General features: G+C 57.6%; 2 protein-coding genes across 4 annotated transcripts in view; one reads left to right on the top strand and one right to left on the bottom strand.

The window, feature by feature from the left end:
- Positions 1-23,887, top strand: part of TJP3 (tight junction protein 3) — a 59,891-nt gene extending 36,004 nt beyond the window's left edge. The window contains exons 7-20 of the mRNA XM_073324097.2: positions 10,491-10,653; positions 11,381-11,471; positions 12,747-12,811; positions 13,960-14,038; positions 14,526-14,682; positions 15,899-16,007; positions 17,181-17,400; positions 18,542-18,738; positions 19,311-19,406; positions 20,099-20,169; positions 20,579-20,890; positions 21,303-21,551; positions 21,960-22,012; positions 23,312-23,887. Of these exons, the coding sequence (XP_073180198.1) occupies positions 10,491-10,653; positions 11,381-11,471; positions 12,747-12,811; positions 13,960-14,038; positions 14,526-14,682; positions 15,899-16,007; positions 17,181-17,400; positions 18,542-18,738; positions 19,311-19,406; positions 20,099-20,169; positions 20,579-20,890; positions 21,303-21,551; positions 21,960-22,012; positions 23,312-23,414 (1,965 nt within the window). The 3' untranslated portion in view covers positions 23,415-23,887. The remainder of the gene's footprint in view (positions 1-10,490; positions 10,654-11,380; positions 11,472-12,746; positions 12,812-13,959; positions 14,039-14,525; positions 14,683-15,898; positions 16,008-17,180; positions 17,401-18,541; positions 18,739-19,310; positions 19,407-20,098; positions 20,170-20,578; positions 20,891-21,302; positions 21,552-21,959; positions 22,013-23,311) is intronic.
- Positions 23,888-24,622: 735 nt separating this feature from the next.
- APBA3 (amyloid beta precursor protein binding family A member 3) overlaps positions 24,623-26,857 on the bottom strand; it is a 32,328-nt gene continuing 30,093 nt past the window's right edge. For all 3 annotated transcript variants that reach the window (XM_073324716.2, XM_073324715.2, XM_073324718.2), the window contains exon 11: positions 24,623-26,209. In XM_073324716.2, the coding sequence (XP_073180817.1) occupies positions 26,138-26,209 (72 nt within the window). In that variant the 3' untranslated portion in view covers positions 24,623-26,137. The remainder of the gene's footprint in view (positions 26,210-26,857) is intronic.

The following is a 26,857-nucleotide window of genomic DNA, read 5'->3' as shown; positions in this document are numbered from 1 at the left end:
AACCAGTGAAAGCCCTTCAGGCCTCAGCCTCCACAGCAGAGGCAGTATCAACCCAGGCCCAGGCAGGAGCCGTATCGAAGGCGGGGCAGAAATAACAGGCGCAGACGGAACAATGCGCCTAACCAGGGCCAGAGTAAATCCCAACCTGGAAACAAGCAAGGGTTTTGAGGGTGCGCCCGAGGACAGTGTACCAACCCAGCTCCCGGATCCATCCCCATGGTTTTTAAACCGACTATCCCACTTCTACCGTGCGTGGTCCCATATAACATCGGACTGTTGGGCCCTATGCATGGTACAGGTGGGATACTCTTCCCAGTTCTCCTCCTCCCCTTCCTCCCACCCACCTTCCCCATCCCGCTTCAGGGACCCCTCTCACGAGCAACTCCTTATGCAGGAGGTTTGTTCGCTCCTTGAGATAGGTGCAGTGGAGGAGGTTCCACAGGAGCTAAGGGGAAAGGGGTTTTACTCCCATTCTTTCTAATCCCCAAGGTCTTCAACCCATTTTAGACCTTCGCAGACTCAACAAATTTATGGTCAAGCTCCAGTTCTGCATGGTCTCCCTGTGATGTTATTGACATAATCTGGGACCGTATAGATCATCATTGCAACCAAGGTCCTGTAGTGGCACCAAATCTTATATAAAGGGGGTCAAATGAGGTATCTAAGACAAGGTTATGGTTTGCTGGTTATGATTATGCTGTCTTTATGTGTGTAGCATTTTTGTAGTTATGAATACTGGCTCTATGCTGTCTGTATTTCAAACTTATGCTCTGCTTCTGGGTGACACCCCAGACAAGTTGATGTCAGCTCTGCCTAGCCTGCTGGATGGCCCATTAAGGACCATCAGCTGCACAACTGACCCACTGAGAGAAGGCAGACATGCCTTGGGACTCAGCAAGGTGTGCAGGGACCTGCCTAGGGACAGAACTCTGAGGTGTTTCCAGGCCATGGGATGGACAGCTTGTCTTTGGGACAAAGAAAGAAAGAGACCACATGGCAAGAGACTATACAAAGCTGCTGCAGCTCCTCCATCTTGTCTTCAATCCTGCTTCTGACCTCTGGAGGGACTTTGCTACAGACTGAAGCTTTGAACCAAGGACTGAATGACCCATCCCAGCTGGGGATGTTCTCCAGAGACTGGATTTGAACCTGCCGTTTATTCTATCACTGCTGCAAGCCTGAACCAAGAACTTGGCCATTCCTGTATGTCATTGATTTCATTTAACCAATTCTAGCTCTCATCTATATTTCTTTCCTTTTATGAATAAACCTTTAGACTTTAGATTCTAAAGGATTGGCAACAGTGTGATTTTGTGGGCAAGATCTGATTTGTATATTGACCTGGGTGTGGTCCTTTGGGATCGAGAGAACCTTTTTTCTTTTACTGGGGTATTGGTTTTCATAACCATTTGTCCCCATAACGAGGGGCACTGGTGGAGATACTGGGAAACTGGAGTGTCTAAGGGAATTGCTTGTGTGACTTGTGGTGAGCCAGTGGGGTAAAACCAAAGTCTTCTCTGTTTGGCTGGTTTGGTTTGCCTTGGTGTGCATAGAAACCCCAGCCTTGGTCTGTAACTGCCCTGCTTTAAGCAATTTGTCCTGAATTGGCACTCTCAGTTGGGTCCCGCCAGAACCAACATTGTTATACTCCCTAAGCACTATTATTCCATCTTTGGATCCGGGGGATTGGTACGCTGACCTCGACATGAAAAACACATACTTCCATATCGCTATTCATCCGGCGCACCGACACTTCCTCCAGTTTGTCATAAACCAAGATCACTACCAGTTCATGGTTCTCCCATTTGGCCTGTCCACAGCCCCCCGAGTGTTCACGAAATGTATGTCGGTGGTGGCGGCCTTCCTGCAGAAAAGGCAGGTTCGAGTGTACCCATACCTCGATAACTGGCTTTTCACAGGTCTTTCCAAGGACGAGGTCCAGTCCCACATGACGATGGTCATGGACACATTTCCACAGACTGGGGCTCCTCCTCAGTGTACCCAAATCTTCTCTCATACCCACTCAAAGGATAGAATTTATAGGGGCAGTCCTGAACTCGGTACAGGCGAAAGCGAACCTTCCAGAGTCCAGATTCTAAGCCATAGAGTAGATTGTAAAATCAATGCTTTGGTATCCCACTACCACAGTCAGGTATTGCCTACAGCTAATAGGACATATGGCAGCATGCACGTACGTGGTCAAGCATGCCCGACTGAGACTCGGACCCTTGCAAGCATGGTTCGCACTGTCTTACCATCCATACAGAGCCCCCCTGGACCTCGTGGTGATGATCCTGGCACAGATTCTAGAATCCCTGCGCTGGTGGCTGGACCAACCAGTGGTCTGTGCAGGGGTCCCCTTCGCCAAGCCCCAACCTTCTCTGACGTTAGTAACAGATGCGTCAGATCTGAGCTGGGGCGCACACTTTGGGGACCTGAGGACACAAGGCATGTGGTCGAGGGACAAGATACTTCTCCATATCAACCTGAAGGAGCTCAGGGCGGTTCGTCTGGCCTGCCAAACCTTTCATACCACATTGCAAGGTCACAGCATGACAGTCCTGACAGACGACACCACCGCCATGTTCTATATAAACAAACCAGGCGGAACCCGCTCCTCACCTCTGTGCTGTGAGGCTCTTCTTCTCTGGGACTTCTGTATAGCCCAATCCATTCCTCTCGAAGGATCCTACCTCCCAGGAGTGCGGACTGAGCTTGCCAATCGCCTCAGCAGGTCATACCACATGCACGAGTGGTCAATCAGATTGGACATCATACAGTCAGTCTGCCAGAAGTGGGGTTATGCCCAAGTAGACCTTTTCGCCACCAAGAGCAACAGACAGTGCCCGCAGTTCTGCTCATTCCAAAACCACAGTCCAGGCTTGATTGCCGATGTGTTCTTAATACCATGGGGCGAGGGTCTGAAGTATGCCTTTCCTCCTATCTCGCTTGCCCACTGGGTCCTCCTCAAAATTCACAGAGACAGAGCGATGGTAATCATGATCGCCCCATCTTGGCCCTGACAGCATTGGTATACAACCCTATTAGAGCTGTCCATAGATGCCCCAATTGCTCTGCCCCTTCACCCAGATCTAATCACGCAGGACCATGGGCGCCTCCTTCACCTGAACCTGCAATCTCTGCATCTCATGGTGTGGAAACTCCATGGCTAAACCCCATGGAGAGCCAGTGCTCTCAGTCGGTCAGACAAATTCTCCTCGGCAGTAGGAAACTTTCCACTAAGGCTGCCTACCTGGCGAAATGGAAAAGGTTTTCCTGTTGGTGTGAACACAAGCGCCTTCAACCGCTCCAGGCTACCATCCCAGTTATTTTAGAATACTTCCTACACATTAAACATCAGGGTCTATCCCTTTCTTCCATCAGAGTACACCTGGTGGTCATTTCAGCTTTCCATCCAGGGGAGTCTGGGCACTCGGTATTTTTTAATCCCATTGTGGGGCGATTCCTCAAAGGTCTGGAGAGGGTGTTCCCGTATTCTCGCCCACCTGTCCCAACCTGGAACCTGAATCTGGTCCTCTCCAAACTCATGAGCCCACCATTTGAGCCCCAGGCCACTTGTTTCCTCCTCTACCTTTCTTGGAAGGTGGCATTCCTGGTGGCCATTACATCGGCAAGGAGGGTGTCCGAGCTGAGAGCCCTCACCTCTGAACCGCCTTACACGGTGTTTCATAAGGACAAGGTGCAGCTTAGACCCCACCCTAAATTTCTCCCCAAGGTGGTCTCCCAATTCCACATGGGTCAGGACATTTGCTTACTGGTGTTCTTTCCAGAACCCCACATGAGCCCAAGACACCGCAGCCTACACACGCTGGATGTTCGGAGAGCCCTGGTGTTCCACATAGAGCACACAAAATCTTTCCACAAGTCGACCCAATTGTTCGTCGCCATAGCTGACAGAATGAAGGTGTGACGAAATGGGACTGTTCTTAATGTTTCCTCTGAATATTGTGTGGGTGCCTCAGTTTCCCCTATGCATTTCTTAAGTCTCTGGGAGGTGGGATAAGGGGGTGTAATTGTTGGAGAGCAAAGGGCCAGTGTACATAAATGGCCGAAACTCTGTCTCCTGGCAACTGATGGCCTGGGCCCTTCCCCCCTGCAAGGTGATAGCTAAAGGGTTGGAGAACAAAGGAATCAGGTGACCTCCTGGCCCAGGAAAGGGACAAAGCCCAGAGGAGGAGGGGGTGGAGGATGAGTCAGTTTGGGCTGGCTGGGGACATGGAGCGAAGTGAAGACGTGGTTGTCTGGCTCACTGCCCCCCAGAATGGACACGGCTGAGGGGTCCTGTTCTCTGTACCTACAAGCTCTGTATTAGACCGTGTTCCTGTCCTCTGATAAACCTTCTGTTTTACTGGCTGGCTGAGAGTCATGTCTGACTGCAGAATTGGGGTGCAGGACCCTCTGGCTTCCCCAGGACCCCGCCTGGGTGGACTCGCTGTGGGAAGCACACGGAGGGGCAGAGGATGCTGAATGCTCTGAGGTCAGACCAAGGAAGGTGGAAGCTGTGTGTCCTGCAGACAGTCTGCTCACAGAGAGGAGACTTCCCCAGAGTCCTGACTGGCTTCGTAGGGAGCAGTTCCAGAGCATCGCCCAGGGACTCCATGACAGAAGGGTCTTCCTGTCTCTGCGCAACGCATATCGTCCTGGATCACAGACTGCATTTGCACGTGCTATAAGTTGGCCAAGGTCCCAGCCCCAGCAATTACAGCCCATTCAACCAGATCACAGGCGTCTTCGTCAGCCTTTCTGGCTCAGGTCCCTATCCAGGAGATCTGTAAATCAGCCACCTGGTCTTCAGTGCACTCGTTTACAGCCCATTATGCTGCTAACCAACAGGCCAGAGATGATGCGGCAGTCGGCAAAGCTGTTCTTCAGTCAATCGTTCCATGACTCCTACCCTCCTTCAATGGTAAGCTTGGAAATCACCTTATTGGAATGGACGTGAACAATCACTTGAAGAAAAGATGATTACCTACTTCTCGTAACTGTTGTTCTTCAAGATGTGTTCTTCACGTCCGTTACAATACCCACCCCCCTTCCCCTCTGTCGGAGTCAACGGCAAAAAGGAACCGAAGGGGGGGTCAGGCCGGCAGGGTAATATATACACCGCCATGAGGACGCCAATCTAGGGGGCTCCCCTGCTGTCCTGACGGGAGCTACTAAGGGGAAAAAGTTTCCAACGTCCATGCACCCGGCGCGCGCACACCTAATTGTAATGGATGTGAACAACACATCTCAAAGAAAAACAGTTATGAGAGGTAGGTAACCGTCTTTTCCATAAGATTATCCAGTTCACCTCCTCCACCCAATATGGGTGGAGCCAGCTCTGCATCACCTCCCACAGACTCACTTTGGCACAGGGGGGATTCTGTGGGGGTGGGAGAGCAGAAGCTATTGCTGGGATGCCACTTAATCATAGAGTCATAGAATATCAGGGTTGGAAGGGACCTCAGGAGGTCATCTAGTCCAACCCCCTGCTCAAAAGCAGGACCCATACCCAATTAAATCATCCCAGCCAGGGCTTTGTCAAGCCTGACCTTAAAAACTTCTAAGGAAGGAGATTCCACCACCTCCCTAGGCAACGCATTCCAGTGTTTCACCACCCTCCTAGTGAAAAAGTTTTTCCTAATACCCAACCTAAACCTCCCCCACTGCAACTTGAGACCAGCGATTCTCTGCTGCTGGAATGCCCCTGGAGGCTATTAGAGACACAAGACAGGGGAGGGAATCTCTTTTATTGGGCCAGCTTCTGTTGGTGGAAGAGACAAGCTTTGGCGCTCTCGCAGAGCTCTTCTTCAGGTCTGGGAGGCTATGGAAGGTGGGGAGCGGAGGAGGAGGAACAACTTAAGGCTGTGCTTGGGCTGTTCTAACCTATTCCTGGATTGATCTGCCACAGAGATGGGGCAAAACCTCCCCAGTTGGTCCTTGCCCCAAAAAGGACTGTCCATAATGCCTGCCTGCTCCAAGGCATCATCTCGCCTCTGAGACTCTCCTCCTCAGCGCTCCCAGCAGAACAAAGGGAGGCGGCTACTAGATCCCAGTTCTTCTCCGCTGAGGAGCAGGTGGCTGAGCTCACAGCTCCACTCCAGCCCCATTGTAACTGTTCGGCCTTGGGGTCAGACCTGCCATTCTGGGACATGAGGATGGAGCCTATCGGAGCCAGCGCGGAGCTGAACTATTGCGCCTGCTCTCGTGGCTCGTCTTGCCCTTTCGTTCTCCTGATCATTCTCTCCCAAGCCCTTGCCTCTGCAAGAGCAGCTATTTTATCACCTCTCTGGTTGCTGGTTTGGCCATTGTGGCTTTGTCTAGACTGGGACTTAACCGGGGCGTTATTAGGTCACGTTCATTAGATCAGGCTAGTTAACATGATCTATCTTAACCCAGACAAAGCCTGTATGTTGTTGGATCTCCAAAGAGGACTTCAGAGGAGCCTCTTAAACCTTCCGTCTAGCCTTTGTCATGACGGACACTCACTCTTGTGAGTACTTTCATGCTCAAAACCTCCTGTTATAATGCTGTGCTCAAAACTCTGTCTTGGTAGTTGTTCTGCGCAGACACCTCTGCTGTTTTCACCACTTTGCTCTGGGCAGCCTTGGTTTTGCTCACTGATGTTAGATGTTTTTTTCATCTAAGACGTCAGCTGGAGTACTGTGTCCAGCTCTGGGCCCCACACCTTAGGAAAGGGGGGGACACTGGAGAAAGTCCAGAAGAGAGCAACAAAAATGATGAAAGGTCTAGAAAACACAACCTACGAGGAAAGATTGGGAAAAGTTGGGTTTGTGTAATCTGGAGAAGAGAAGACTGAGGAGGGACATAGTCTTCAAGTACGTAAAAGGTTGCTCTGAAGAGGAGAACGATAAATTGTTCTCCTCATCCACTGAGGACAGGACAAGAAGCAATGGGCTTAAATTGCAGCAAGGGAGGTTTAGGTTGGACATTAGGAAAAAGTTCCTAACTGTCAGGGTAGTTAAGCACTGAAATAAATTACCTGAGGAGGTTGTGGAATCTCCATCACTGGAGGTTTTGAAGAGCAGTTGGACAAACACCTGTCAGAGATGGTCTAGATAATATTTGGCCCTGCCTCGGTGCAGGGGACTGAACTAGATGACCACTCGAGGGCCCTTCCAGGCCTACGTGTCTGTGGTGACAGCTCCGTTGACTAAATGGCATGAATTCTTTGCTGTGTGGTGCATTCTGTGGAGTCTGCACCATGGCTTGGAACCCATAGGGCTCCAAAAAAGACACATCCCCTGTCTGAACACCTGGAGCAAGCTTTGTGGGTTTGGGTGTTTTTGGAGGGTTTCTTTGTTTTGGGGGCTAGATCGTCTTTACCGACGGAACCGTCTGGGCTCGGATTGGGAGGTAGTTAACAGCACAGCCCCTAGTGTGGACACAGCAGATTGCCATGTGCTCCTCAATGCCAGAGCAACTGCACCTGCACGAGGGGCTTGTATCAGCATCACTGTGTATCTGCTCCTAACCCACTAGAATTGACGTGGTACTGTGTGCGTATGTCTCAACCTGAAAACAGCTACCTTATTTAAACCCAACATTACCATCGAAAATTCCAAACATGCCAAATTTTATCATTTCAAATACTTCATTCAAAAAAGTATCCCAGAGGGATCAGAAGGAGATAGTTACAAGGAAGGGCCTGGGGCAGTGTTAGCCACAGAGCTGCCATCAGCGCCTGCAACATACTGTCTAGATGAACTGAGCATTCGTGCAAACGGGGAATGTGGTGGCCTGCCTGCCCCAGGGTGGAGTTTGGCCCCTGAAAACCTGAACAGAGGAGAGTGCTCATCTGTTACAGTGAAAGACAAGTGCACACAAAGAACCCAATCTACAGTCCTTTCCCCTGGCCAAAGCAACCCTCTGGCCTTGTCTGTGCAAAACCTGGAACCGAAATGACGGAGGCTTTGTCTTCACTGCAGACAAGGTGCGTGTTACTTAGTGGAGAAAAGGCACAGACGGGTTTTATCTCAGCAGAGCTAGTCGAGGTCAATGTTTTACTAACCAGTTTATTTAATGGTCCCTGCCCCCTCCCAGCCAGACTTCTACATAACCTGATCTCTACAAATGAGGACACCACTGCCGCTTTGTGTGTGTGTGGGGAGGGAAGGGTGTGATTTATTTTTTAAGGCATAAAAATACAGAAGCTGAAGTGGATTTGTTCAAGAGGCCCTGGTAAGAGCGTCAGAATAGACAACAGTCCTCAAGGAATCAATTCTCAAGCACTTAGAGGAGAGGAAAGTGATCAGGAACAGTCAGCATGAATTCACCAAGGGCAAGTCATGCCTGACTAATCTAATTGCCTTCTATGATGAGAAAACTGGCTGTGTGGATGAGGGGAAAGCAAGAACGTGTAGTTCTTTGACTTTAGCAAAGCTTTTGACACGGTCTCCCACAGTATTCTTGCCAGCAAGTTAAAGAAGTATGGGCCGGATGAATGGACGATAAGGTGGATAGAAAGCTGGATGGATTGTCGGGCTGAACGGGTAGTGATCAACGGCTCCCTGTCTAGTTGGCAGCCGATATCAAGCGGAGTGCCGCAAGGGTCAGTCCTGGGGCCGGTTTTGTTCAATATCTTCATTAATGATCTGGAGGATGGTGTGGATTGCACCCTCAGCAAGTTTGCAGATGACACTAAACTGGGAGGAGAGGTAGATACGCTGGAGGGTAGGGATAGGATACAGAGGGACCTAGACAAACTGGAGGATTGGGCCAAAAGAAATCTGGTGAGGTTCAACAAGGACAAGTGCAGAGTCCTGCACTTAGGACAGAAGAATCCCATGCACCGCTACAGACTAGGGACCGAATGGCTAGGCAGCAGTTCTGCAGAAAAGGACCCAGGGGTTACAGTGGACGAGAAGCTGGATATGAGTCAACAGTGTGCCCTTGTTGCCAAGAAGGCCAATGGCATTTTGGGATGTATAAGTAGGGGCATTGCCAGCAGATCGAGGGACGTGATCGTTCCCTTGTATTCGACATTGGTGAGGCCTCATCTGGAGTACTGTGTCCTGTTTTGGGCTCCACACTACAAGAAGGATGTGGAAAAATTGGAAAGAGTCCAGCGGAGGGCAACAAAAATGATTAGAGGACTGGAACACATGACTTATGAGGAGAGGCTGAGGGAACTGGGATTGTTTAGTCTGCAGAAGAGAAGAATGAGGGGGGATTTGATAGCTGCTTTCAACTACCTGAGAGGTGGTTCCAGAGAGGATGGTTCTAGACTATTCTCAGTGGTAGAAGAGGACAGGACAAGGAGTAATGGTCTCAAGTTGCAGTGGGGGAGGTTTAGGTTGGATATTAGGAAAAACTTTTTCACTAGGAGGGTGGTGAAGCACTGGAATGCGTTACCTAGGGAGGTGGTAGAATCTCCTTCCTTAGAAGTTTTTAAGGTCAGGCTTGACAAAGCCCTGGCTGGGATGATTTAATTGGGGATCGGTCCTGCTTTGAGCAGGGGGTTGGACTAGATACCTCCTGGGGTCCCTTCTAACCCTGAGATTCTATGATTCTATGAACTATAATTAAACTCGATTTGCAAGTGTGTTTCACAGGCTGGGCATATCAGGAGGTGCTGCTTGTCTGGAGAACTTTCTAAACGTTCTCACTTCTGTTCAGAAGCTAGGAATGGGCGACACTTGATGATTCCCTGTTCTGTTCATTCCCTCTGGGGCACCTGGCACTGGCCACTGTCGGAAGACAGGATACTGGGCTAAATGGACCTTTAGTCTGACCCAGTGTGGCCGTTCTTATGTACATAGTCAGAGGTCCTTCTGTGGTGAGAGATCCTTCCACCCAACCATCAGCAGGTGGTTTGGGGACAGAGGGAGAGCAAGCGTGTGTGTGTGTGCTCACACTCCAACCACATACCTCCTTCCTGGCTCAGCTTCCCATTTATCTAAGAGCTAATGAGATTTCCCACTGCGGTTGTGAAGTGCTTTGAAATCTCTGGATGAAACCCCCTCTCTGAAGTAGTTGTGAGTATTGTTGTTAACGAGTCTGCTGTTCCTCACTGTGTTGTGCCTGTGTGTACACAGCGTGATTAAACTCCTTGTCCCAATTCCCACGTGGATTTGCTGGGCTCCCTGCCTGCCTGCATTGTCCACAGGAATGTCTTTCCCTGATTCCAGCAGGGTAGTTATGGGCATCAGAACCAGCCTTGGCTCTGCCCCGTTAAATCAACAGTCCCACCCCTCCCGTTGGGTGCTCTGATATGAGGCACGCTGGCTGGCGTGTGTGTTTGGCTTGGTGTGACTGACTCAGCGCTGCACTCCCCAGCATGGATCTCTAGATGAACTGCAGGGGGTGAGTGGATCTGGGCTTAGTCTGGTCTATAGGCTCGTTTTCGCTACACCTCTGCTCTCGGCTGTGCCCAGGCACAGGGAAGGCTGCAGCCTCCCCCTGAGCATGGTGCTTGGCAGGCAGCTCTGTAATCCTCCGCCCCCTCTCTCTGCCCCTCTGGTTAGATTAATGGCGTCACCAGCGAGAACATGTCTCTGGCTGACACCCGCAGGCTGATTGAAAGGTCAGAGGGGACGCTGAGGCTGCTCGTGTTCCGGGACAACCGGCAGTTCCTGGTCAACATCCCCCAAGTGAGGGACAGCGACAGCGACAGCTCGCGGCTGGACGGTGAGCGGAGTCACGAGGGCCCGGGGGAGCCTCCAGGTGGAAGGAGCCAGGACACACGTGTTCTGTGGCTGACTTGGGTACAGGCGACCTGGCAGTGCCATATTCAGTGCTGGGGAGGGGGGAGAACACACCAGGGCAGTAGCAAGTATCTAGTTGCTGTCTGAATTCAAAGGTCACGGTGACCTAATTGCCATGGTGCTCAGCCATTTGGAAGGTCATTGGCCCCAAGCAAGAGTCCCAGACGGCTGTTGGACTCTGAAGGGTAATTACTGTTTGGGAGCCTCTGCAAAAGCAGAGTCATCCGGCGACACGGCCTATGCAGTGTGCTCGGTGCACGCCAGTCCGGCGAGGGCTGGGTTTGTGTCAGATCTGCTCCTTGAGTAGGTGCAGCTATGCTGGGCAAGCTGGAGGGAGAAGCCAGGCCCTGCCACTGGGCGTCTGGGGAGGTCAGGGGTGGAGTCGCACATGGCAGACTCGTGGTGTTCTCCAGCGCATGGCAGGGCTGTGGGCTCTGAGCACTTGGTCTGTTGCTTCCGAGCTGTTGCTGTCTCACTGCATGAGACAGCAAGAGTCCTCCAGTCCTTCCCCAGACCCCGAATGCCCAGAGGGTCATGCGCCCTGTCACTGCCATAGAGCTGAGGAGGGAAACGAACCTCTGCCCTGGCGTGCCTGGCTCTAGCGTGTGAGCAGCTACTGCACTGTCTTATCTCCCCCCTTTGTGCTCTAGACATCTCCGACATTGGCTCCGAACTGTCCCACCCGCCCCCAGCACAGAGCCCCCAGCGGGCTCCAGAGGCCTCCAGGACGAACTCGCTATCGTAAGCCACTTCCTCTTCCCCCTCAACCCTTCGAGTCATCAGACCCTCGCTGTGCCACCCCAGGTGGAGGGGCCGCTCCCCTTCTGCCCCGGCTGTGTTCCCCAGCAGCCAGCTTGTCCTGAGACACCGTCAGCCCCGGTTTGGGTGTGGATGAACACTGCTCAGACGCTGATTGGCTCGGTGGCTGCTCTCTGCCTGTCCCCTCTGTAACATGGACTAACGCTTGTGTATGAGTCCTCGCGGTGCCCAGGAGCCAGGGCCGAGCAGTGCCGTCAGTAAAGTTATGTGGAGCTGGGCACTGAGTTTAGTTTAAAGGTGACTTCCCCATCTTGGACCTGCACTGCAAACCTCGTCCAGTTTTCTAGGTAATGTTCCTGCTCCAGCTGGAGCAGCCTAAGCGGAGTTCCCGGGGCATCCGTCAGTTGGGTCCCATCATGTAACCGTCAGGAGCCTCTGACTTCGCGGCCCCAGAGAACAGCAGCACAGGGCCATCCAGGGGGAAACCTACAGCACAAGCAATGATTACACTGCTTGGCAGTCGCTGGTCTCTCCGCTGCCAGGACAGCCCCTGGGGATGGTGCCTCTCTAAGGGCTCCTTGGTGGGTGAGGGAGGGGCTGGAGCAGGTGCCTGTGTGTGGGCTCAGGGAGCAGAGCGAGGCAGGAGATGACACTTGGAGGAGAAGGCAGGGGCGGCATGGGCATCTCCCTGCCGGATCCAGCCGGCAGCTGGTCTGTGGCTTGTCCGAGAGGAGACTGGGTGATGTGAGCCATCGGAGCTCTCCTGCTGCAGGGCCTGTGCCCCAGAGAACAGCCCTTCCCGGGGGTGGCAGCCTGGCAGAGTGGGCTGCCTGCTGGTGAAGAGCCAGGCCCTGCTGCACAGACTGCATGTTTCTTGGCGCAGGAGTGTGTGCAATGTGCCCGCAGTGGGTGCAGTGCCCAGTACAACGGGGCCCTAGCCCCACAAGCACTGATGCTCCTCCGGCTGGCAGCACCACTGAGCATCTCCAGTCCCCTCAGCTCTGTTCCCGCCGCCTCCCACGCGCTTGCTGCGGGGTGAAGGGGAGCTCCAGGAGCTGGGCAGAACCAGGCAGCCCAAAGAGTGTGGGTCCCGGGCTGTCCCCATGCCTTCAGCCTAGCTCTCTCAGGCAAGTGGCTGCTGCTTTTTGGAGCTGTGGGAAAGGGCTCTCTGAATGGGACCAGGGCCCCCTTCCCTGTCCCACAAATGGAGGAGCAGCAGCAGTCCTGCTTAACTCTCATCATCTCTTTTTGCTCTAGGGAGGGGAGCCAGCTCAGCAGGGAGACAGCAGCCGCTGTACAGGAGAACGATGCTCCTCTCCCAGGTGAGTCCTGGCTACTGGGTCTCCTCCGGGCGAGGCAAGGAGCCTCGAGGCTGAGTCCAGCCTGCCCTGCTCTGGAAACTGGGCCTGCACAGTCTCTCCCCTGCAGGCTGCTGGTTTATGCCCCACCCAGCAGGATCGTGACCAACTGCGTATTGGGAATGGGCTGATGTATCAAGAACCAGGAGCAATGGTCGCAGCGTGGGAGGTCTAGGTTGGATATTAGGAAACACTATTTCACTAGGAGGGTGGTGAAGCACTGGAATGGGTTCCCTAGGGAGGTGATGGAATCTCCTTCCTTAGAGGTTTTTAAGGCCCAGCTTGACAAAGCCCTGGCTGGGATGATTTAGTTGGGGTAGGTCCTGCTTTGAGCAGGGACTTGGACTAGATGACTTCCTGAGGTCTCTTCCAACCCTGAGATTCTATGATCTGGTTCCTGCCACTCAGGTGTCTTCATGGCAGGAACCACCAGCGTGGGTAGGAGTCACTGGAAGTCTGGCTGCCCAGCTAAGCAGAGGGGTCAGGACTGAGTGGGGCCCTGGAAATCGATGATCTCGCTTGTCTGGAGAGGAGGCCTCTCCTGGGCACGGCCGAAGATACGTTGCGGGGGCGGGTGGCAGCTGGGGGGAGGGGGAACCTACCCTGCCGCTCTCTGTTCTGTGGTGAAGCAGAGGCCATCAGTCTCAGAGCCTGTCGGTAGGGGCCGTTCACCAGCACTGACTTCCCAGACGTGAGGCCAGGCTGATGATCGTGGCTCTGAACAGATGCTGTGGGCCGAGCTCCCAGCCGGGCCGGGCAAGCTGCTGTGTTCTGGCAGCTGCCTGGTGTAGGCTCGGGCGCCCTGATGGCCCACATGCATCTCTCCCTTGCGGCGTCCTGTGCTCTCGAGCCCCTGCAGAAGGGCGCACTGCTCTCTGGCGGTGCTGCCTGCCACTCTGAGGGCAGCAGCATGGACGTCCCCATCTTCATCAGCCATCTCTGGAGCACTGGGCCACACACCACACCCAGGCAGTAAAATGGGCTCTTTGCTCTTGAGAAGCTCCTAAGACGCCCTGTTTCCAACCCCCCTGACCCAGCCAAGTCCCTGCAGCCCTCAAAGCAGCTTGAATGTCCAGGGCTGCTCCACCTTACCCCACCCTCTCCCATTGCAGATTCTCAGGAACCTGCTGAGGATAGTGCCTACAGCGTCTCCTATGACCGCCCTGCAGCCAGAGCCAGCGAGGAGGATGGGTAAGCTGCTGCCATGTGCTGGTAACTCGGAGACCTCCTGGCTAGCTGGGGAAGGAGCCGTGTCTAGGCGCAGGTATTGCGGAGGTCACGGGGCTGTGCAGACAGAACAGGGCCCTGCCCAGATGCAGCACAGTCCTGGCAACAGCCTGCGGAGAAGCCACTCAGCAGTGGGCTGGCAGGGGGAGTGGGCGATGGGACTGGCCAGGGAAAATAGCTGGGCTTTAAGAAGAGCTCTGAAGCCAAAGGGGAAGGCTCTCAGCAGGGGGTGAGCTCATGGGGCAGGATGAAGCCAGCTCGGAGCAGGGCGGGTAGGAGGAGCTAAGGGTGACCCTGGCTCCTTCAGACAAAGGCTCTTGTTTGTGGTGGTGGAGTGCCCTTGAGCCCTCCCATGCTGGCTGTGGATGATGAGCTGCTGGAACCCGTCTGCCCCGACGGCAGCGCTGACTCTGCGGCTCCAAGCTCACACTGCGGTTCTTCCCGGTTCCAGGTACAGCCCGGACGCCAAGATCGTGCACTTTGTGAAGGCCAACACCATCGGGCTACGGCTGGCTGGCGGCAATGACGTGGGCATCTTTGTGGCAGGTGTGCAGGAGGGGAGCCCCGCGGACAGCCAGGGGATCAAAGAGGGGGACCAAGTTCTGCAGGTACCACCGCAAACAAGGGGGCAGGGGAGGGAGAGTGTCTGGAATGAAAGTGCTGCTGCGGCAACGACCCACCCTGCGCAAAGCTGGGGTCACAGAATCACAGGATATCTGGGTGGGCAGGGACCCCAGGAAGTCATCTAGTCCAGCCCCCGCTCCAAGCAGGACTGACCCCCAATTTTTGCCCCAGATCCCTAAATGGCCCCCTCAAGGATTGAACTCCCAACCCTGGGTTTAGCAGGCCCATGCTCAAACCACTGAGCTCTCCCTCCCCCACGGGTCCTTGTCTGGTGTGGGTCTTACTGTTATTGGGAAGTAGCTGAGCCCAGGAAGTGCAGGGGAGCCCAAAATCTTGGGATTGTTTCCTGGCTCAGCTCCCTATGGGTTGGGACATCCCAACCTCTCACTTTGTTATATGGCGTGACCGTCTCTAGCCTCCCAAACCCCTCACTCCCAGCAGCCCTGTGTGGAGAGTCGCCCGCAAATGGAGTGCCACGTCCGACCTTGCTGGAAGCTAATCCTGGGAGAGAACATGGGAAATGCTTCTCCCAACCTCTAGTCCAGCCCCCTCCCTCCAGCCTGCCCCGGCCAGGAGTGTACTTCCCCTGGCTGTGCTCGCCCCGGAGCTGTCACGCCCTCTGGCAGTCCAGCACTGAGAGTACCACCTGTTGCATGTCTAGAATACCCAGAGCACGTCCGTGCTCTTCCCCGAGGCATCCGGGCCCCCTGCTCTCCTTGAAGCGCCCCTGTGTTAATCTGCAACGGCCACCATCTCAGCTGGCAGCCCAGGGATTGAACCGGGGAGCTCCCGGAGCTAAAGCCACTGGAGCGATGGAGCCTTGGCCCTGTAACGGCTCAGCCTCTGTGGGTTGGCCTAGGGGGAGACCCAGAACAGTCACCTGTAGGCTGTATACACAGACTACATAGGCTCCCCCGTCTCCCTCTGAACCTGCTTGTGCGGTCAGTGTGACTGCCAGGGAAACATCAGCACCAGGGTCATGGAGCTGGGAATAGCACCCAGGAGCCCTGACTCTGGGCCTCGGCTCCAGCCATTAGCCCTGCACTAGCCTGGCTTGTACAGCCCAGTCCTGCAGTGCCTGAGCGTCGTCACCACAGCCCCATGTGGCCTCCCCGTGCAGGCCCTGCCCCTTGGCGTGTGCTGCTCCCACCCAGGAATGGACGGGGGACGCCGGCGCTAAGGCCCTTTCATCTCTGGCAGGTGAACGATACCAGCTTCCAGAGCCTGACCCGGGAGGACGCCGTGCAGTATCTGCTGTCCCTGCCACAGGGCGAGGAGGTCGTTCTGCTGACCCAGCGCAAGCAGGACAGTAAGTGACCAACTGACCTCCAGTCTGCAGCTGCAGGGTTGCTGGGGCTTGTGTGTTAAGGTCCCACTCCAGGCTCTGGCTGGTCCTTGCCTGTGACTGAGCTGCCAATGTGCACCCGTGTCTGTCCCTTGGGAGCCCAGCGTGACTCTGCCCACGTGAGTTTCCTCCTCTTTCCCCTGGGAAGTTGGGCAAGAGACAAGACCAGCCTGGGACTTCCCAGAACTCTGGCTCCCCTCGAGTGCCTAGGATCCCAGCTGTGCTGGACGGGCCCAGGCACATCCCCTGTTGGACTGAGCACAGGTGGGTGGGAGAGTTAACCCAGCCCTCGACTGCATCCCAGAGAAATCCTCCAGTGCTGCAACACCTGCTCCAACGCTACACCGCGAGCCACCATGCCAGGGATGCCACATCAATGCCAGCCTCCAGTGCAGATGGGCTGCACCCGTGTCAGACAGGGCTGGCATCCGTGAGGCTAAATGGCACCCGTGTGACACCAGAACAGCCATCTGAACCGAGGGGCAGGGCTGGTGTAGCTACACTCATGCCGGTAGGGAGACCCAAAGAAAAGTCGCATGTCCCTGTGGCAAATCGCTTGTTGTCTTGGGTTGAATCCAGGCCTGGGTTATAGTCTGGGCTCTTGGTGCCTGATCTCTCTAAGGGGTCCCACTCCCCCATCTACCCTGTATCTTTTCAGGGTGGAACTGGCCGAGCTCCCAACCAGAGCTGCCTCCTGCTTCGTCCGGCCACTCGCTTTTGTTCCCAACCTGACATATGTTGGGGTTGCTGCCCTGCACGCTCCTGCTCCCCGACCTTCATTCATGGGGGGGGGGGGGGTATCCATCCCGCCCAATGCTCTGGCCTGGGCTCTGCCCATCTCCCTGGACGCTGAGCTCACGCTCCCAGAGTTTCCATGGTTGCGAGGGGTTCACCTTCCTTCCAGCTCGGTTGTGTTGCTGATGGCTCCCGTTTTTCATGAGCCATGCTGGGGGACTCTGTTCCCTCTACGCAGACGGTCCCTGGTTCTCTGCCGGGGTTTTGAGACCTGGGCAGTAAAAGGTGCTGCACAAATGCAGCCGACCCGTCTCTCCTCCATTTTCCCCGTGTGCTGGCCCCCAAATGCCCCCTCCTCTCTGGCCGCCTCTCCCTGACAGGCCCTGTCTTGGCCTTGCCCAGTCTACAGGAAGATGGTCAAGTCCAACGTGAGGGACTCGTTCCACATCCGCACGCACTTCGACTTCGAGAAGGACGCTCCCTCTGGGTTGAGCTTCACGCGGGGCCAGGTCTTCCATGTTCTGGACACCATGTACCGCGGCAAGCTGGGCAGCTGGCTGGCCGTGCGCATGGGCAGAGACCTGCAGGAACTGGACAAGGGAATCATCCCCAACAGGAGCAGGTAGGGCAGGCCGTGGGGCACAGGGTCCTTGGCATGAGTCTCAGAGCGGGGGAACTGAGCCCTGGGGCTGAGCAAAGGGCAGCGGAGCTACTAAGGGAGCTGTGGGGGAGACGTCCTCCAGTGTGGATCACAATAACCTTCCCACCCCAAGGCATGTGCAGCTGGGAGTCCTGAGGGTGTTTACTCAGGGCCCATGATGCTCCCATGGCGGGAAGTCATCAATCCAGCTTTCTGCCCTGGACTGCAACAGAGCAGCAGGACCAGCGGGCTGTCTGCCTGCAGCCAGGGCCTGGGCAGGTGGCTGCTATGGGACCAAGAACCCGCCAGCCCCACATATGCTGTCCTGAGCTGCTCTGCCCCAAACCCCTGCCAGCCTCCCAGCCTACCACGGAGGGAGGCCCGTGCTTCTCTGGGGCAGAGAGAGGAAGCTCTGTCCCTGCATTGCCTCGTTGGAGGAAGCATGGTCCAGTGGTGGCCCTGGGAATCTTGGCTCTGCCACAAAGTGGCCATGTGTCCTGAGGCCAAGTCATGTTCCAGGTCTCTGCCTCAGTTTACCCATCTGTGAAATGGGGACAATGGTTTCTTCCTGTGAGGCAGTGGGGGTTGTTTGCAGGGCAGCCTGATGCCCTAGGATTGAAGGGGCTGTTGCACAGCATCTTCCTGCCATGCCTGCAAGGTTAGACAGGGCAGGACTCGCGCCCTAGCACTGCTGGCCCATTGCTCAGGAAGGGAATTGGAGGCCTGTTGTGCCGATGTGGAAATCCAATGACCCAGGCCGTGTGCCCTGCAAGGAAATGCACCCTGGGTCTCGCTGCACGGGGCTGTGCCGTTTAGACCTTCTCTCTGCCCTGGCACACGGCTCCTGGGATGGTCTGTGTAACGATACTGAGCGCTCGCAGTGTCTGCTGCTTGCCAGCCCCTCCCACCGGCAAAGGGGGGCACCAAGGGAGGAGGTGAGTTGGTATCGGCCCCTGGAGGGGATCCCAGGCGCCCTGGTTCGCGATGCTGGAAACGCTCACCAGCCCTGGACCGTGGGACAGACTGGCTGTGCCAGAGCAGGGACAGCGAGGCGGTTGGTTCTGGGGCGCCCCGAGATGCTTTGGGGCTCTCGATGCTGACGCTGCCTCGCCCTCTGGTGCAGGGCCGAGCAGTTCGCCAGCTTGGAGTCCGTCCTGAAGGCCACCTCCGTTGCCAGCTCCTCCGGGGCCCGGGCCGAGTTCTGGAAGCTGCGGGGCCTGCGGGGGGCCAAGAAGAACCTGCGGAAGAGCCGCGAGGACTTGTCGGCTCTCACCAAGCAGGGCCACTATCCACCCTACGAGAGGGTGGTGCTGCGGGAAGGTGGGCATGGCTGCCAGCCCGGGGCTGTCCCAGAGGAGCAATGCTGGGGGGCTGATCCTTCAGGCTGGGGGAGGGAAGGATTGGCCTGGCTGGAGGAGGCTGGCTGCTGCTGGCCTGCCCATGTGAGGGGAGCCCTGCACTCCCTTCCTGTTGGCCCACTGGGCTGGGCTGTCCCCTGGGAGGTGTTACCCCAGGCTCTGCCCATGCACGGGCAGCTGCTTTGCATTCCTGTTCTCTGATGAGATGGGGGGAGGTCCCCTGCCTGGAGTGCACTTGGGGCCTATTCCTCACCGGGCCTTGCCATTTGGTATCTTCATGGGAGCTGCCAGCCCTGACCCTGCAGCCGACAGCCTGAGGCCTCTGGCGTATCTGATCCTGCCGCTCGCAGCCATCCCCTGGGCCCATCTACGCCCAGCCTGGGAGGCAGAGTGCCCGTCCCACATGTTACACGTCACGGTGGCACAGGGGTGGGGGGCCTGCCCGAGGCTGCAGCGTTTCAGTAGCGGGGATGGGGTCACACCTTGTGTTTCATGTGGTGCCCGGCTCGCTGAACCCCTCTCCTCTCCCCGCAGCCAACTTCAAACGGCCAGTCGTGATCCTGGGGCCCATCTCTGACATCGCCATGGAGAAGCTGAGTGCCGAGCTGCCTGACGAGTTTGAAATCGCCCGTAAGTGCAGCTGGGAGCGTCCGACAGGCCCTGTTCTGGCTGGAGTCCTATCCTGGGATATTACGTGGGGATTGCAGGGCTCCCGTGTGCGGCCAGCGTAAGGAGGGGGTGCTCTGGGCAAGAGCTGGCGGACCCACATGGCCTGCTGAAGCGTTCTCTCTCAGGCACCCAGCCATGGCTAATGCTGAGAGCCTCCTGCAGCCCAGGGGCCCTTTCAGGGATGTGACCCTGATCCCAGCTGTTTCCTTATCCTGGGCCTCCACATTTCCCATGCGGAGTGTGTCTCTGCCTGCCTGTCCCTTCTGCCCCCCCATGTGCCAGCTGCTTTGCAACATCATCTGCCCAGCCTGCTGATGGCTTCCTCCTGAGCTAGACAGGTCAGGAGCCTTCTCTCTGCCCCCCAGTTCGTGCACACCCTCTGCAATGTCCTGGGGCCCCTCTCCGCCCCTCCATGCACACCCCCTGCGATGCCCTGTGCCCCTCTCCACACCCCCCCGTCCCAGTCCGTGCACACCCCCTGCAATGCCCTGGGGCCCCTCATGCCATTTCCCACCACCCCAAACAGCTGGGCTGAGGAGCTCTCCTGGGATCAGTAGCAGCACAGCTGGGCCAGGGACACTTGGGGACCATCAGTGGGTCCGGCTTGGAGACGCTCTCACCGTCTCCCATGCCGGGTTGTGCTTGTTCCCCAGAGAGTGTGACCCGCGACGAGGCATCATCCAAGGTCATCAAACTGGACTCGGTGCGACAGATTGCTGAGAAGGTGCGGCCCCCGCAGGGCCAGGGTTAGCGAGGGATGCTCTGCCCTCCCCGAGCCTCTTCCAGCCAGGGCCTCCAAGCCTGCCCACGCTGGCTGCCTGCTGGGAAGCATGCGTCACCCCAGTCCACAGGGAGAGAGGTTGGGTGTCTTGCCTGAGTGAGTGCAGAGCTAGGAATCAAGCCCAATGCCCTGACTCCTGCCATGTCTGCCCGCTGCTCGGGAAGTGGAGGGCGAGGCCAGGCAGTGGGGATCCCCCTTCTCGGGGAGCGGGGGCCCAGAGAGCTGTATTCCACTGCTCGTGGCAGTGGATGGCCCAGCCCCTCTCGGCTGGCGTTCTGAGGCAGGGGAAGCACGCCGTAGGTTTCCCTTCCCGCCCCCAGGACCCTCACCCAGCCCCTCTCCTGCCCCGCAGGACAAGCACGCGCTGCTGGACATCACGCCCTCAGCGGTGGAGCGGCTTAACTACGTGCAGTACTATCCCGTGGTGGTGTTCTGTGAACCCGACAGCCGGCAGGGCATCAAGGCCATGCGCCAGTGGCTCGCCCCCGGCTCCAAGAAGAGCTCCCGCCGCCTCTACGCGCAGGCCGTCAAGATGAAGAAGAACTACAGTTACCTCTTCACGGCCACCATCAGCCTCGGCGGAAGCACCAACACCTGGTACCAGAGCCTCAAGGAGATCGTCCGCGCCCAGCAGGCCCGGCCTATCTGGACAGCGGAGGAGCAGGTACCCGGAGAGGCCTTCTCGCTCCTCCAGGCCAACGCCTTTCTCAGCTCCCTCCTGCCTGCCCTGACTGAAACGGGGCATCCCCTGGGCGGGAGCCGGCCTTGGAGTCTGCCTGCCAGCCCTGCTAATTCCCTGCGGCAGACACGGCTCTGATCCCAACGGCCCCGGCCCGCTAGGGCAGCCCTCCGGGCACTAGCGGGAGTGGGGAGGACCGTGCCTCAGAACTACGGGGAGGGGCTCCCCTGGCCCCCTGCTCCTCTGCAAGGCAGCTGAGATACAGGGCCCGAGGGAGACCGAGACCTGGGCGCCAGCGCCATGGAGCCAGTGCAGACGCCCATCTCGGGCAGCACCGTGGGTCACCGGGGGCCCTCTTGGGCCTGTTGCCAGGTGACCCCATCTCCTCTCCCTGCAGGCGGATGCCTCCCCAGAGGAGGGCCTGGACCTGCTGAACCAGCAGCGCTCCCCCAGCACAGGGGACCTCACCTGCGACAGCCGCGCCAACAGCGACTACGAGGACACGGATGGCGAGGGGGGGCCCTACACGGACAACGAGCTGGAGGACGACTATGCCCAGACAGCCCTGGCCCGCTCCTCGGAGCCGGCGGAGCCCCACAACCCAGATGAGCCTGTGGCCGTCTCTCTGGCCTGTGCCGCCTCACGGGTGAGCAGGGCAGCACGGGCAGGGCACTGCGGGGTGCAGGGGTCTGACATTGCCCTGGCCGGTGGCTTCTGGGGAAGGGGGCAGGCGGTCTCTGCCCTGGTCACAGAGGGCATCGCTAACCCCCATCAGAATGGGCACCAAGGGGTCCCCTTGTGAGCAGCCTCAGCAGCGCCGGGGCAGCTGAACTCCCCTCTTCAAAGCCCAGGGTGAGGGTGGGCAGGGGAGCCTGGCCCAGCTCTGGCTGTGAGGTGCCCGTTTCAGGGGCAGGCAGCAGGCCAGGCGGGCTTGAGGGCTGGTGCTGCCTCTCCGACCGCGGAGCCCTTCCCAGGGCAGTGCCTGGGGCTGCAGCAGCGCCGTCGGGAGCGCTCAGCTCTGCAGCCTCGAACGACTTCCTTCTGATTCCAATAGGATGGAGAGCAGCAGCCTCAGGGCCAGTGGAGACAGGATTACAGCAGCATCAGGTACCAGCAGCCTCGTCTCTCCTGCCCCAGCAGGCGTGACACGGGAAGTGAGGGGGGTGGGGGGTAAATCACGTGCTCGGAGCATCCTTCCTGCCAGGACTAGGATTGCTAACTTTCTACTTGCACAAAACTGAACACCCTTGCCCCACCCCTGCTCCCGGTGCAGGCTTCAGGGTGGGGCCAGAAATGAGGGGCTCAGGGTGCGGGAGGGGGCTGGGGCAGAGGGTTGGAGTGTGTGTGTGGGGGGGGTAAGGGCTCCGGCTGGGGCAGGGGATGCGATGCAGGGGGAGGGAAGGGGAGGAGGGACTTGAGGTGCGTAAGGGGACTCTGGGCTAGGGCTGTGGGGTTCAGATTGTGGGAGGGGGCTCTGGGCTGGGCCAGGGGATTGGGGTACAGAGGGGTGTGTGAGGGCTCTGGCTGTGGGGTGGGGCTGTGACTGAGGGGTTCGGATCATGGGAGGGGAATCAGGGCTGGGGCACAGGGGGGTGAGGGCTGGTGGTGCAGGAGGGTGCTGTGGGCTGGGACTGACGGGTTCGGAGGGTGGAAAAGGGATCAGGACTGTGGCAGTGGGTTGGGGTGTGGGAGGGGTCTCAGGGGTGCAGGCTCCGGGCATCGCTTACCTCAAGCAGCTCCCAGAAGCAGTAGCATGTCCCCTCTCTGGTTCCTATGTGGAGGTGCAGCCAGGTGGCTCTGTGCGCTGCCCCATCTGCAGGTGCCGCACCTGCAGCTCCCATTAGCCACAGTTCCCAGTCAATGGGAGATGCAGCACTAGGGCTTGGGGCAGGGGCAGCATGAGGAGCACCCTGGCTACCCCTACGCATAGGAGCCGGAGGGCGGACATGCCCCTGCTTCAAGGCGCCACACGGAGTCACGGCAGGCAGGGAGCCTACCTTAGCCCTGCTGCACTGCCAACCCAACTTTTAAAGGCCTGGTCAGTGGTGCTGTCTGGAGCCGCCAGGGGCCCTTTCCGACTGGGCATTCTGGTCGAAAACCGAACAGCTGGCACCCTCGCCAGGACACCAGTTCTGCTCGCTGGGTCTGTGGCTGCTGTCTGAATCCAGTTGTGAGGGGGGTTAATGCAAGTCACTGGATTCCTTCTGATGGGGTCTGTGGGCTCCGCACAGGCTCAGCGGCAGGGAGGGGAATGTCAGCCAGGGCCAGTTCTGAACCCAAACCAGCCATGGCCTGTGGGCCACTGTGAGCTCTTCAGCCGAGTACCCTGGGGGGGGCGTTCTGCACCTGCTGTCCCTTCCCCGGCTCCTCAGCCAGGGCCTGATGTGGCATCTTGCTGCCCTGCAGGGAGTACGAACACAACGCTCTGAAAAAGAAGTTCACGCAGGCCCGGGCCTACGACTCTGATGAGGATGAAGGCTACGACTGGGGCCCAGCTACAGACCTGTAGCCACAAAGGCTTCCAGGATTCCTCGTTATACACCACCAAGCTGCCTTCTGGGAAGTGCCTGCCAAGCTGCATCGTTCCCTTTCCACCCTGGGCCGGCGAGAGGAGCCCTTGTCCATTCTCACGTGGGGTCGGCTCCCTCCTGCACACCCCCTCTCCAGAGCAGGGCTGTTTGGTTTTAATCTTCCTGAACACAATGCTCAGGGCAGCGTGCTGCTGGCTAGCAGCCAGCCTGAGCTTTTCTCCTGGGCTCCTAGGCTTCAACTCTCCTCCGCGTCTCTGCCGGCAGAGCCCAGGTCTCAGCCCTGTCCTAGCTGCCTGCAGTGACGTCAATGTGCCAGCGTCCCTGGCAAGTGCAGCTCTGCCCACTGAGCGTCACCAGGCAGGACGCCCTGGCACCCTGGGTGGTGCTGTAAATAGCTCTGCCTGTGTTTGTAATAAAGGAATCCTTTTCACTAGCCCCTGCTGTCTCTGTATCCCCCGGCGGAGGCGGGGAAGAGGTGGTGGACTGGGCTCTGCTCCGAGCCTCAGTACAGGAAGCTGGCGAACGAAACGCAGGGCAACCGTGAGGGAGCATGCTCTGCAGAGGAGGGCGGCAGCGTACCTGTGCTCCCGCCTCGCTGCACAGGAACCAAATGAAGCCAGGCTGCAGGCAGCTGGCACATCTCAGCCGGGCTAACTGCCCCCCTCCAGCTCAGGGCGCTGTTAGTGCAGCAGCCAACTTTCCTCGTCAGCCGATGGGGCACATCTCTGCACCGTTATTGCACAACTGGGCACACACAGGACAGACAGCTGCTCCTAAAAGCCCGTCCTGAGATGATGTGTGCCAGGGAGCGGCGCTCACGAAACACAGCGTCTGTCACTGAACCAGACACCCCCACAAAGCTCCTAGCCTTAGCCATGGATCCAGCATCTGGAATGTGGCTGCTGGTGGCCTCTGGGGCTAGATGAACCCTGACTCTGGGAGGTCCCAGGGCTCCCTCCATCTGAGGCTGGAGCTAGGGCAAGCTCTGCCGGCTGATAGGGACACTCTGAGCAGCTGCTCGCCTTCCCCAGCCCTGTGCTGTTCCCTACACCGCCTCCCCTAGGAAGTGGAGGACTCAGCCAGCAATCCCCAGCCAGAGCAGGCCCCAGGACCTCATATGCCCACAGTGCCGTCCTTCCCATGCAGGTCGGTTGCCTGGCATTTCACTTACCCAGTCAGTCCTAGACACGCCACAAACAGCCTTTATTCCTACATCAGCCAGCAGTACAGGTTAAAACGCACAGCCCCGGGCTTCCTGCAGCTGATGGAGCACCCAGGACTCTGATTTAGTCCAGGGGAAACAAGGAGGGTGAGAACAGCTGTTACTGGACCAACTTCTCTTGGACAAATGTTGGTCCAACCTCCCTCACTTTGTGTCTCATGCTGGGACCACCACTGCGATTAACTTAGTACAAGTAGCCTTCCGCAGGGCCAGCCCTGCCTACGGAAACGGCCCAGGGCAGAGGCTCCAGCAGCAGAGTGGGATCGCAGCGAGCCCCTTTCTCCTGTGCTCCCCCACCCAACACACCGTGGCTGGCCAGGTCTCTGCTGCCTGCTTCAGCCTGACGTTCCCCCACGCCCAGTGCTAGGCCCAAGCCAGGTCATGCTGCTCCTGCAGCTTCTCTCAGAACGAGGGCGCAGCTGACCCACCCCACCGTGGGGCCAGCTGGCAGATGAATCTGGCTCTCATGGCAGGGGTTGCAGGCCCAGCCTGGTCGCAGGTGCTGGGGGAGGAGGGGTTACAAACAGCATTAACAAGGCAGAACAGGAAAGCAGAGGGAGTTTCCCCTCACAACCCAGCAGGTCCAAGAGGGGCCGTGTCCATAGGGGCAGCACCCCCTCCTCAGCCTGAGCTGGTCTTACACCTGGTATCGCTGGCAGTTTGATGGGCCCTCTCAGGCTGATGGCAGGACAAGGGAGGGAGCGGCCAGGGCTAGGCCTGTCGCCCTTGATCTGTAGTGCAGACTGAGCCGGGATTCAGCAGACACGAGGCAGGATCTTCCTCCTGCAGGCAGCGAGGAGGGGCAGAGCGTGGCACCGGCTCCCTGATGCCCTGCCACTGGCTAGAAAACTCTCTCTGCCCACACAAACCACATCCTGAACAGCCTCCCCTGCAGCCAGGCCCTGCTCCGGCTCCAGCAGGATGCACCGAGTGCGAGCGCCCGTCTGAGCCAGTCCGAGTCGCTGCCCTTTGCAAAGCAGAGCAGGGGCCATGCCCTGCCCCCATGGCAACTCCAGAATCTCCTGCCAACGCCTGCGCTGACCCGAGAGCAGGTACTTCCCAGCCAGCCACGCACATGGGGCCAGCTGAGCCAAGGAAGCCCCTGGCATTCTCCAGGGCCCATCCCATCAGCAAGGCCCCGCTCCCCACTGTGTGGCGCAAGCTGGAGACTCCAGCTCAGTGAGCGGAGGCCCAGGAGAGGAGCCAAGGAGTTTGCGTCCCTGACTCTAAGGCCTGGTGCAAAGCCCCTCGTGGTGAGGCCAGGCAAAGCACATCCAGAAGAGGCAAAGGGGGGTTTGCCTTCTGGGTCTCTGCATGAAACAAGAAAAGTGGCAGGATCTGGCCCCCAGCAGGCCCCGAGGGAACTGGAGATGCAGCGACATCCTTTCCTTGTGGGCTGCTGCCCCAGGCCGGGGCCCCAAAGCCACGTAGCTGGTACATGTGCAGAGCCACAGACGGGGTAAATGCAAACTCCACCCTTCAGAGGAAGATGGGCTGCTCCTGGCCTGTCAGTAACCGGTAGGTGGAGGCCGGCATGGTCTTGATATGGACCTAGAGAGAGAGAGAATGAATCAGCTGGGAGAGCTCCATTCAGAAACGCCCACTTGGGCTCAGAGCCCTGTACACGCCACTCATCTGCCCCAGCCTCTCTGGGCCTGGGAGAAGGACCCAGGGGAAATGTTTCATGCTAAAGCACAGTTTAGCGATACTAAGGCACTTTACATGTCCAGGTACTGGCTGCAAGAGTTACTTCTCCCCCGTCTGCTGAAATGCAGCTGCTGCTGGGGTGGAGCTGAGCCACTGGTTTGAACGGGGCACAGCTCCCCGTGAAAAACGCAGGTTAGGGCAGGATGTGGAGTTTCTTGCCCAGGCTCAGGGCAAACTCGAAGGCCTGACAGAAAAGACCAACAGTTCTTAGCAGAAGCCTGAACCTGCCTAGGCCTGCAGGGGAGCTCAGGCCAGGTGGCTGGGATTCCCATGCTAACCTGCATTAACCCTGCCAGCAGGCTTAGGGACGGGCTAGGGCAAATAGCCATCACTTTGCCACCCCTATTGCAGCCTCCAAAGCCCGCAGCAGCCTGTCGCTTTGGAGAGCGAGCTGTGCCCCACCTGGGGCATTAATTCAGTGCCGGCATGGAGGAATGGCGAATCCTAGGCATCATTTGCTACAGCACCCGCAGTTCCCGAGGGGGCTGTGCT

The sequence above is a fragment of the Lepidochelys kempii genome, chromosome 25, assembly GCF_965140285.1.
Source record: "Lepidochelys kempii isolate rLepKem1 chromosome 25, rLepKem1.hap1, whole genome shotgun sequence".
Taxonomy (NCBI): Eukaryota; Metazoa; Chordata; order Testudines; family Cheloniidae; genus Lepidochelys; species Lepidochelys kempii.
The sequence above is the reverse complement of the archived record's forward strand: the minus strand, read 5'-3'. Positions and strand labels throughout refer to the sequence as shown.